The 12,686-nt window shown below is 33.3% G+C and overlaps 1 protein-coding gene across 2 annotated transcripts in view; it reads left to right on the forward strand.

Moving 5' to 3' along the window:
- The window catches only part of LOC133661755 (adhesion G protein-coupled receptor L3-like), a 219,437-nt gene that overhangs the window by 104,802 nt on the left and 101,949 nt on the right, over positions 1-12,686 (forward strand). For both annotated transcript variants that reach the window (XM_062065205.1, XM_062065206.1), the window contains exon 5: positions 5,546-5,893. In XM_062065205.1, coding sequence (XP_061921189.1) covers positions 5,546-5,893 — 348 coding nt within the window. The remainder of the gene's footprint in view (positions 1-5,545; positions 5,894-12,686) is intronic.

The raw sequence follows: 12,686 nt of genomic DNA on the forward strand, positions 1-12,686 counted from the left end.
CAAATTTGGGCTAATTTTTAATTACCAAGGTTTCTGAGTTGTTTTTGCACAAAAATAATTCAGCACCCTTGACTTTTCGCTGTATTGTTGGGCAGGTAACCAATTGCCACCCCTTTTACCATTTTTTTTTTACAAAACAATCTGGTCCAAATTTGAATTGTTATGGCTTCTGAAATATCTTCAAGAGTGACAGCGGTTCAAACTCTGAATTTTTCTGCAACTTGAGAGCCACATTTGACTGAAAAGTCTGGTATAAATACACATTTTAAGACATTTAAAGTATTTTCGGTTCAGCCCCATTCGTTCAACTGTTACACAATATTTGTCTTGCATGACATCAAGTGTAAAAATGTGAATTTAGAGGCATATCATTCCTGAAAATGTTGGTCCGATTTCAAAGTTGTCTAATTTAAATGCTTTTTGGGTCTGAGCAAAGATTCAGGGACGTGGACACAGCCAAACAAAATGTCCTTGTGCTGTCTCCAAGGCGATGGCGGCTGTGGACTGTGTCTGCTCTTAGCGTCCCCACCTCCCGCCGGTCCTCATCCCCCCTTTTTTGTGCTAATCCGCCGTAAAAGACACAGAAGACAAGTTTGCTCAAGGACACTTTCAACTCCCAGCGCTCTCTGGTGGCTTGTCGGGCATATTTAACATGCACACATGGGCCGTGGATGTCATCCGTAAAAAAAGAATAATGTACCTCGTTGTGCACTCAACGGGATCATGCGGAAGTATGGAATTAGATTCCAGACGTGGCTTCCTGGCGACTTTGAATTAACCTCCAGCTGTGAGTCATCTTTCTTTGCTCGGTCTTATTAAGAAAAAGATAACTTGTATTGTTTGAAAAGGCTCTGCACACTGTAATTATTAGCATCCCACTGTCTTTAATAGACAGCCACATAAACCTCAAAGAAAGTTGGGGAAATTGCAAGTTTTTAAAGCAAAAACTTGGTTTGAAAATGCAATAATTATATGCATTAAATAATGCAGTGTGTTGTGTGGAATCATGGGAATGACATTTCTAAAACAATTTCTGAAGTAAGAATTGTATCAAGTGTGCCAGAAGTAGGAACGCAAAGTTCTGTACGACTTTAGGTGCTTTTTCAATTTTGGGCATTTTCCAATTTCGAATTTTTAAACTTTGGGGTATTTTTCCCCCTAAAATGTTTGGTCCAAAACAATTTGGACTGTACAACCTCCACACAGTGTGCATACTTTTAAAAAATGTAGGAACTAATTTTTCCTTGAAAATTCTGTTCTAATTCTGAATTTCATTACTTCTGGAGTACCTTTTTAAAGAAAAAGTTTTCCAGATCTCGGTTGTAGAGCCTCTGCATAATTTAATGGTGTCGTCTGTGACTTCAAGTGTGACAGCGATAATGACTTTTACTGTGAGGTTTGTCTGACTTTAGAGGAGTGTTTTTTTCTGAAAATATTGGTCCAATTATGAATTTCACAACTTAAAAAGTGTTTTTTCCGACAAAAGTTTGTCTAATCAGAACTGTGCGGCCTCTACGCCAATTTTCTGCAAATTTAGAACTGCAGTAAGACTGAAAATTTTAGACCGATCAAGAATTGTATTATTTTTTTCCGTGGACCTGCTGCACCAATCTGATTTGTGAAATCTCCCCTGTAATATGATGGTGGGTTGTGGGAGAGCAATAAGAACTCTGAAGTTTTTTAACCCTCAAAAATGTCAGTCCAATTCTGAATTCAACGTCTTTAGATGTTTTTTCTCCCCAAAATGTGGTGCAATCCAATACAATCTCCATACAGTATGATCTTGTGAGACATGAAGCTATGACGACCATTCAAACTCCAATATTAATAGTGTTTTTACAATTTACCAGCCATTATTCTCTTTAATTCCTAAATTCTTGCCCAGTTCTGAATTTTACAATTTAGGGAGTATTTTTTTATTCCAAAATCTTTTTCTAGTCCAACTTGTTAGACCTCAGAGATACTTCTCCCAAAGTTGTGATAATCCAAGATTGTATTTCCCTCATAAGTTGTTTAGTGATGTTTAGTTTAGTGACTTTTACTGAGGACTTTAACTGCGAAAACACTTTAGCCAGCGTTTTTTTTACAGAAAAAAAATACCCTCAGCAAATTTGGCCCTCCCGACCACGGCTACTATTGCAATAAGTTCCTTATCGTAAAAAGCTCATATGCACACCATGTAGCTGCTCGCTTATCTGGCCCTGTTGCCTTTTACTGTCCTCACTGGTCTTCTTTTGCTATCTAAGCAGCAACTTGGCCCATTTTCAATTATCGCCTCATGCTAGGTGCTTCTATTTACCGACAGGCGGATGCGGTCTATTTGAGGTCACTCCCCCTCAAATATAAAATGCATAATCATAAATAATAGAGTTAATAGACACCAGTGGGGGATTTTTTACACTAGGATTTCATTAATGTGACAGTGATGGTGTTTCTGTGTTTGCATACACTTGTACCATGGTGTGTTCTGCACTGTGTTTTATTGGTTTCCTTTCTTACAGTAGCATGCTGCTGATGATGGTGCTTTTAATTTCATAGAAAGATGGGTCAAATTCTCAGCTAGTAGAAAAAGACTGTGTTCATTTTAAAATTGTTATTTAAGATGGTTGTTAAAGGTCCTTGATAATAATATAATATACAATATTGTACATATTATAATACAATATTAATAATAAGATTAAACTATATAAGTCTATAAGGGGTACAAAATATGGGCACAATTTACATTGTAGGACTGCTATTATGCTACTTTTCTTACCTGTTGGTACCTGTTTAGGTGTATTTACCATCCCCATAAGTCTCGAAAATGTGAACGCAAACCTTGGGGGCATGGCAGAGATATTTGTAAAACACTTGAGAGGGACAAGCGGTAGAAAATGGATCAGTGGATGGATGGATGGATGGATGGAGCTTGCCTTCTTCCAAACTTGCTCCGAATGAACCGTTTGGAATTTGAGATTTTAGTGACGTATTTTGCTTTAGTTACCTTCAGCTGATATCGCCATGCAGGGTAGAGGTTTACCTGAAGAGCTTGGTGCAAATCTGCCATTTTTATGCAGTCGTAGTCCTAAGTTGTAGTCAATAAATCCTTTATTTTTCTTTATCCTCTTGTTGTGGGGTAGACTGGCTCGTACATGCACATGCATTGAACAAATCCTTCGCTGTTGCCATTTCCAATAAAAAGTAGCATTTATGTCTGTCATTAGACTCAATATGGAAGCGCTAAAAACTTCAACATGGCTGACTGAGTGAAGACGCTGTCGAAGGGTCTTGCCCTTGGGGAGGGATACAGCACGCGAATAAGAGACATGAAGAGACATTTAGAAAGCGACTTGAAAGCACCACGATTACATGTTATGTAGACCAGTGTTTCTTAACCATGGGGCCCTTTGTTGGCCTCCAAAAAAAATGTGTTTCTCAGCTGTAGTCCGTATGGGCCGCAGTGGTACTCAGTTGCAATAAACTTTTCCACCATTTGTGGCAGTAATGACAATATCAAACCAACAGAAGAAGTCTAGAGCTAAAGTCATTGTCTTAAGCGCAAAAAACAACTATGACTAAAGTCATGAAGCTGTATTTTTATTTGTACTTTTTTATATTGCTAGATTATTTATTAAAAATATTATTATTTATTATTAATTTAATTTATTTTAACAGTACACAATTGGATGTACATTTTTCTTCTGTTATTTGAGTGCCTTCTCATAAAGTATATTTGATAAGTAATAATTTTTGTAATCAGCCTGACCTAAGCGTATTTGGGATTTACTTTCATATCATTTGACTAGGTTATTAACCTGTTGAACTGCAAGTAAGCTAGATATATTTTTTATTGTAATTTCAAATTAGTTTATTATTTCTTCGGTCAGTGGTCAACAAAATAAACAAACAGTTTTACATAAAAAAACAGTTGTACATTCATTAATTAAAACATGTTGCAGACCGAAAGGGTTTAGGCTGAAGTTGAACACTTATTGCGCCTAACCCTATAAACAATGTCAAATACAAGATGAGCTTCCTAAAAAATATTACATTTCCTTTGCACAACATATTATAAATACACCTTGTACACAACATAAACACTGTTATATACACAGTAAAGACATGTGAAATATCCTTGTACATGTGTTAGTTAAACCTTTGTACTGATTATATACTATTCACCATTCACCATTATTATTTATATCCCACATTTAGTTTGTAATTAACATCGATCAAGGTATTAACTACTGTGTTGATTCAAGAGTGATATATTTTTCCAAGACATTGGTCTTAAAGTGTTTTTTAAATGTGTGAATGGAACTGGAACATTTTAAGGAATCATCCAAGCTGTTCCACAGATGAACCCACCTGACAGAAACACATCTATTTTTTAAGCTCGTTCTTATGTTTGCTTTCTGAAAGACAGCTGAACCTCTGAGGTCATAGGGACTCTCCCTAGGTTTGAACCTCTCCTGTAGACACCCAGGTAGCATGTGGTTATAAGCTTTGTACGTCACAATAACAGTGTTGAGGTCAACAAGATTGTGCAGTTTTAATGTTTTTAATTTAATAAACAGAGCATTGGTATGGTCATGATAATCCACATAATTTACAATTCTAATGGCTTTCTTTTGAAGTAAGAACATAGAGTTGATCTTTGATTTGTAATTGTTACCCCAGATTTCAACACAATAATTAAGATATGGGAGTACGAAATAATTATATAACATGTTAAGAGCCTTTTGATTTACAGAGTTTTTAATTTTATGTAACATAGCAATCATTTTTGCTATCTTTGTCTTGAGTATATTTATGTACAGTTTCCAATTTAATTTATCATCTATATAGATTCCCCCAAATTTTGTTGAATACACCCTTTCTATCTCCATATCATCAATTCTTATGTGACACTGTATGTTATTTTTCCTATTTCCAAAAATTATATATATTGTTTTATTTAGGTGGATTGATAGTTTATTGGCATCAAACCATTGCTTTAGTATGTGGACTTCTCTCTCCACAGTCTGTAGGAGCTGGCCAAGGTCTTGGCCAGAACAGTACAGGCTTGTATCATCAGCAAAGAGAATACAGTTGAGTTTTTTAAAGACTTTACAGATATCATTAATATACAATAAAAACTATTTTGGTCCCAGTACAGAACCTTGGGGTACTCCATGTGTTATAATATTTGTATCTGAATCTACATTGTTCATATGCACATATGTGTAACATGATCTCGGGAATAACACGATCGGTATTTTAAGGACCACAACGACGCGTTTATTCGAACTTTGAGTGTAATGTAGTATAAATTAGTGCGAATTAGCACTCTTTGTTTGCTGTGCATAATAACGCTTCATATTTCTAGAACACTCTGGCGAGCTCCTCGTAGATTGTGAAAAGAAGAAGATAAGGGGAGGAAGATGGACGGATTAAATAATAATAATTTGTATTATTAATAATAATAATAATAATAATAATAATAATGTCATCAATCATCATCAAATTTGATATATTTGGAAACTTTAAAGTAATCCTATCCTTATGTCATCTCCCCCACCAGAGTCTTCCTCTTCCGTGATGGTCTACATGGACACCACCACGAGGAGGACAACTACTCATCCCACCACCACAACTACGACAGTCACAGCCACACCAGGAAGGACCACCACGGCCAGAATGCCTGTCACCACGGCCCAGTGGCGCCGAATCACGTCCACGGCGTCCCCTCCGGCCCAGACCCCTGCGGGACGCTCAGTCCTGGGGGACGATGACGAGCATTCACCCTCTTCCTCCAGGCTTCCTAACATCAGGGTAGAATACTGCAGTCCCCTGGTCATGGCGGACGTCTCCTGGCCCAAGACAAGGCAGGGGATGGTTGCGAAGATGTCATGTCCTCCTGGCACCATAGGTAACGAAATATTTTGGCATTTTTATTACGACTGTCAGACGATTCAAATTTCTAATCGCGATGAATCGCACTTTGTTTACAGTTAACTCAAAATTAATCGCGACAATCGCAGACAGACATACGTTTTTTTTGAGTTGAGTTGAGTTGAGTTTGACTTTATTTCGAACATGCAAGCATACAACATGATACATCACGATTTCCAGTTTCTCTTTTCAACATGTTCGAAAAGGAGTAGGAAGAAGCAGAGCTTATTTAATCCTACCCCTTTTCTTTACATAACAGTTGCTGAAACTTTTTTTATTCACTTCCTGTTCTCAATTTTTTCACAATAAACTCCATATGTAATCACAATAAAAATAAATAAATAAATAATAGTAAGAATTTAATAATAATAATTGGTGAAGAAAGTCATATTTCATATGATGAGATAAGTAAGATTACTTTAAGAATGAATGAATGAATGGATGAAATAAATTGAAAATGTTTGTCATGGTTCTTCTTCTTTGTACTTTGTAAACACTTTAAGTTTGAAGAGTTTCTTGAAGTGGATCATATTAGTACATTGTTTGATTGCTTTGCTTAATCCATTCCATAATTTAATTCCACATACTGATATACTGAAGGTCTTAAGTGTTGTACGTGCGTACAAATGTTTTAAATTACATTTTTCTCTAAGATTATATTTCTCCTCTTTTGTTGAGAAGAATTGTTGTATATTCTTGGGTAGCAGGTTATAGTTTGCTTTGTGCATAATTTTAGCTGTTTGCAAATTCACTATGTCGTGGAATTTCAGTATCTTTGATTCAATAAATAAAGGATTTGTATGTTCTCTATATCCAACATTATGTATTATTCTAACTGATCTTTTTTGTAACACCGTTACTTTTGTAATTATTTCCCCATATTTCTACACAGTAGCTCAGATATGGTAACACTAGTGAGCAGTAGAGAATATGAAGTGATTTTTTGTCTAGAACATGTTTTGCTTTATTCATTATTGACGTGTTTCTTGCTACTTTATGTTGTATATTTTTTACGTGAGATTTCCAGTTCAATTTATCATCAATCATTATACCTAGAAATTTGGTTTCATTTACTCTTTCAATTTCTATTCCGTCTATTTGTATTTGTGTTTGACTTTCTCTTCTACTATTACCAAATAGCATTATTTTAGTTTTACTAAGATTCAACGATAGTCTGTTTTTGTCAAACCATCTTTTTAATTTGTTTTTCATTAATAAGTAGAGGTGGGGGAAATAATCTATTTTTAGATGCGTCACAATTCGGACATAGATGTTTATAAAATCGATTAGTAGACGTCAATAATTGATAATTGATGTATTTATTGTAAATAAAGTAATTCTGTCAGTTTTAAAATATGGCTGACTGCAGATTGCCACCTCACCAAGAGACCGGACCAGCTCCTTTGTTATTGAGTACTTATCTTTCAGTTATGCACACATTTCCATTAATTTCATAAAAGTGTTTTTATTACAAATGCACTGTTTTTAAAAGTTGCAAGTGATAAACGCGTATTTAGTGAAACTAAAAAATGTATAACTGCATCAATGTATATAAATTAAAGATGCATCAATAATCTATTTCTAATCAAATCGTAATTGTAAACAAATCGTGAGGTGCCCAAAGATTCCCGCCTCTATTAATAGGTGTACCCTAGACAGACAATTTTCAAGTTTATACTACCATGACCATTGACTAGACAATTAGTTTGCTTTAATGAAATATATTTTAAACATTGTTTTTTTAAACAGCTCAACACAAAATAGACATAAACACGCTTTTGATGACAAAAATAAAACAAAACCCTACAGTGCGTTGGTGTCTTGCCAGATTTTGTAATTTTTAGGAATACAGAATTAGTATTCTTGCTGCACTTGTATTCAGAGGAGGAGCTAGACCATGTTTAAATACCAATTTTACGCATTAGTAACACAAAATGTGGATTGTTACGATAATGTAATGTTTGATATTTCTACCTGAATAGATGCTTCTGATATTCTGTATATCACGGGTTGTACTAGTTCATCATATTTGTATTGCTGCATGACATTGACTTAACTTTCTCTATTTAGTTATAAAGTGCCTTCCGCCCAAGTGCAGCTGGAATTGGCTGTAGCCCCCCACCCGAGAGAGACAAGCAGCAGAAAATGCATAGATGGAAGGATGTAATATTCAGCCTGCTAAACATTCTGTAATTGAGGACTATCAACCAGAGCATGTTTCACTTAAATCTGCCAGAAAATGTCCACCTTTATGTTCCTCAATTGATGTACTAATATATATTTGGGGTGGAAATATCAGAGATTACATTACAAAACATCTTTGACAAAGCATTATCGTAAAGTAAAACATTTTTCATTTTGTTAGTGTAGTACAGGGGTCACCAACCTTTTTGAAACCAAGAGCTACTTCTTGGGTACTGATTAATGCGAAGGGCTACCAGTTTGATACACACTTAAATAAATTGCCAGAAATAGCCAATTTGCTCAATTTACCTTTAACTCTATGTTATTATTAATAATTAATGATATTTACACTTAATTGAACGGTTTAAAAGAGGAGAAAACACGAAAAAAATGACAATTAAATTTTGAAACATAGTTTATCTTCAATTTCGACTCTTTAAAATTCAAAATTCAACTGAAAAAAAGAAGAGAAAAACTAGCTAATTCGAATCTTTTTGAAAAAATAAAAAAAATAATTTATGGAACATCATTAGTAATTTTTCCTGATTAAGATTAATTTTAGAATTTTGATGACATGTTTTAAATAGGTTAAAATACAATCTGCACTTTGTTATAATATATAACAAATTGGACCAAGCTATATTTCTAACAAAGACAAATCATTATTTCTTCTAGATTTTCCAGAACAAAATTTTAAAAAGAAATTCAAAAGACTTTGAAATAAGATTTAAATTTGATTCTACAGATTTTCTAGATTTGCCAGAATAATTTTTTTGAATTTTAATCATAATAAGTTTGAAGAAATATTTCACAAATATTCTTCGTCGAAAAAACAGAAGCTAAAATGAAGAATTAAATTAAAATGTATTTATTATTCTTTACAATAAAAAATGTTTTTACTTGAACATTGATTTAAATTGTCAGGAAAGAAGAGGAAGGAATTTAAAAGGTAAAAACGTATATATGTTTAAAAATCCTAAAATCATTTTTAAGGTTGTATGTTTTCTCTAAAATTGTCTTTCTGAAAGTTATAAGAAGCAAAGTAAAAAAAATAATGAATTTATTTAAACAAGTGAAGACCAAGTCTTTCAAATATTTTCTTGGATTTTCAAATTCTATTTGAGTTTTGTCTCTCTTAGAATTAAAAATGTCGGGCAAAGCGAGACCAGCTTGCTAGTAAATAAATACAATTTAAAAAATAGAGGCAGCTCACTGGTAAGTGCTGCTATTTGAGCTATTTTTAGAACAGGCCAGCGGGCAACTCATCTGGTCCTTACGGGCTACCTGGTGCCCGCGGGCACCGCGTTGGTGACCCCTGGTGTAGTAGTTAGACCGGATGTGACATGTAGTGATATAATTGTAAGGCCGGAAGTGTGTGACTTGTTTTGACAACGTAACAAGAACAAAGACTCTAAACTGCCTGTCCACTGTCTTTTCTTCCTGCTGAGATTTTATGCCATCTTACTAAACAAGTTACAGTAACAATCTACATTTTATGTTATCAATGCAGTAAACTGTAATCTATCCACGGAAGTGAAGCTCCATTTCTCTGAATACAAGCCGATTGTGGATGAAAACAAGTCTTGTTTTGTTGGGAGAACAACTTACCATGGCTTTGGACCAGGGCTTTCCATAATGAACCATTTTCTTTGTCCATTTCTGCTTGCTTTTTTTCCACTTGTAGTTTAACAGTAACTGAACGCAGATACATATATTCCCATGCTACAAAATTGACAGAGGGTCAAAACAATACAGGTGCACAATAATCGCACGTCAAAAAAATTTGCGCCATTAAACAACATTATAATGAAGTTATTAACTTTGACAGCTCTAATTTTTATCAAAACACTTCTGAATGTTGTAGGGACTAATTTTCCTTAGTTTTAACTCCCACACTTACTAGGCAGATTTTGTGATTGTCTTTCTTTGCAATGGAGCCACAAGGGGTCACCACAATGCGCAGATAAGACTCAATCAATCAATCAATCAATCACTGTTTATTTATATAGCCCTAAATCACAAAAGTCTCAAAGGGCTGCACAAGCCACAACAACATCCTCGGCACAGAGCCCACACAAGGGACGTCGATGTGAATGACTATGAGAAACCTTGGAGAGGACCGCATATGTAGGTAACCCCCCCTCTAAGTACAGTCCCTAGTGGATCCACATAACAGTGAGAGTCCAGTCCATAGTGGGGCCGTCAGTATTCACAATTCAAGTTTCATCACTAAGCGAACATTTTCCAAAAGTAGCTAGTATGCACAACTACTGAGATGTATTTAAAAAAAACATAAAACATTTTGGATATTTTCCGGCGTCACCCACAAATTTTTGCGAGGTGTCATGATTAAAGAAATGGTTTGGCACACCGAGGCAAAGGCTTAGCGTGCCCCCACAAAACATAAGAAGGACATCCAATTGTCTTGTAACAACAACAAAAAGCCCTAAACTAATTATGTGACCTTTTTGCTCAGCAGACAGAGTGTAGTACATTGTGAGACAAAGGCTTACTCCGCCCCACAAAATTGATAAAGGACAGTAAGGTATGACAGTCAGAAAATAACTAGGCCTGACCGTTCATGCTCCTTCACCTTAACCACGGATGGTTACCTGAAAGGCGGCGCGCGTTGTTATAAGGTCAGCGATCAGGGTCAATGCATATGTCAGTGCAAAGATGTGTGAGGAAACTCCAACTGTTGTGCTCACTGGCACATTTCACTTCAAAGTACACACAGATGGGACTTTAGATAAAACTGTTACCAAGTTTTGAGCAAATGAATGTCATGCACTCAAGTAAAACATTAAAAAGAAATCCTGAATGACATTCTCACAATGAAATTTATTTTCAAATCGTTTGACAGCACTAACATTAACACAAAGCAAATAACTTAGAAAACTTTGACTTTTTATTTTGGTATAAAAGACAAGCTCTGCCTTTCAGATAATATAATCTGTTCGGATAATATAAACTGTGGTAAAACTTGTTGCAATACTTGATATCTTAAAACAAAACATGTTATTTCTTACTACAATTTTCTTACATGTTGTTTTATGTGATTTAGGCTTACCTTTGCAACCTGATGGAATGATCACAACACGTCATGTAAATTACAAACCCACAAGTTGCATTAAGACATCAATGGTTGTTTTTGTTTGTTTCAGAATTGTTTGTATCATGTTGAAGAAGTGTACGCTTGCTATATATGTATGCGTGTGTGTGTGTATATATATATATATATATATATATATATATATATATATATATATATATATATATATATATGTATATATATATATATATATATATATATACATATATATATATATATATATATATATATATATATATATATATATATATATATATATATATATATATATATATATATATATATATATATATATATATATATATATATATATATATGTATATATATATATATATATACATATATATATATACATACACTACCGTTCAAAAGTTTGGGGTCACCCAAACAATTTTGTGGATAGCCTTCATTTCTAAGAACAAGAATAAACTGTCGAGTTTCAGACGAAAGTTTTCTTTTTCTGGCCATTTTGAGCGTTTAATTGACCCCACAAATGTGATGCTCCAGAAACTCAATCTGCTCAAAGGAATGTCAATTTTGTAGCTTCTGTAACGAGCTAAACTGTTTTCAGATGTGTGAACATGATTGCACAAGGGTTTTCTAATCATCAATTAGCCTTCTGAGCCAATGAGCAAACACATTGTACCATTAGAACACTGGCGTGATAGTTGCTGGAAATGGGCCTCTATACACCTATGTAGATATTGCACCAAAAACCAGACATTTGCAGCTAGAATAGTCATTAACCACATTAGCAATGTATAGAGTGTATCTCTTTAAAGTTAAGACTAGTTTAAAGTTATCTTCATTGAAAAGTACAGTGCTTTTCCTTAAAAAATAAGGACATTTCAATGTGACCCCAAACTTTTGAACGGTAGTGTATATATATATATATATATATATATATATATATATATATATATATATATATATATATATATATATATATATATATATATATATATATATATATATATATATATATATATATATATAAATGTGTATATATGTGTGTGTGTATGTGTATAAGTATATATATATATATATATATATATATATATATATATATATATATATATATAAATGTGTATATATGTGTGTGTGTATGTATATATATATATATACTGTATATATATATATGTATATATATATATATGTATATATACATATATGTATATATGTATGCATATGTATATGTATATATACATACATATATGTATGTATATATATATGTATGTATGTATACATATATATGTATATATATGTATGTACATATATATGTATATATATGTATGTACATATATATATATATATATATATATATATATATATATATATATATATATATATATATATATATATATATATATATATATATATATATATATATATATATATATATATATATATATATATATATATATATATGTGTATATGTATATATGTATGTATGTATATGTAGTCATAAACAGTT

Source organism: Entelurus aequoreus, linkage group LG12, assembly GCF_033978785.1.
Source record: "Entelurus aequoreus isolate RoL-2023_Sb linkage group LG12, RoL_Eaeq_v1.1, whole genome shotgun sequence".
NCBI lineage: Eukaryota > Metazoa > Chordata > Actinopteri > Syngnathiformes > Syngnathidae > Entelurus > Entelurus aequoreus.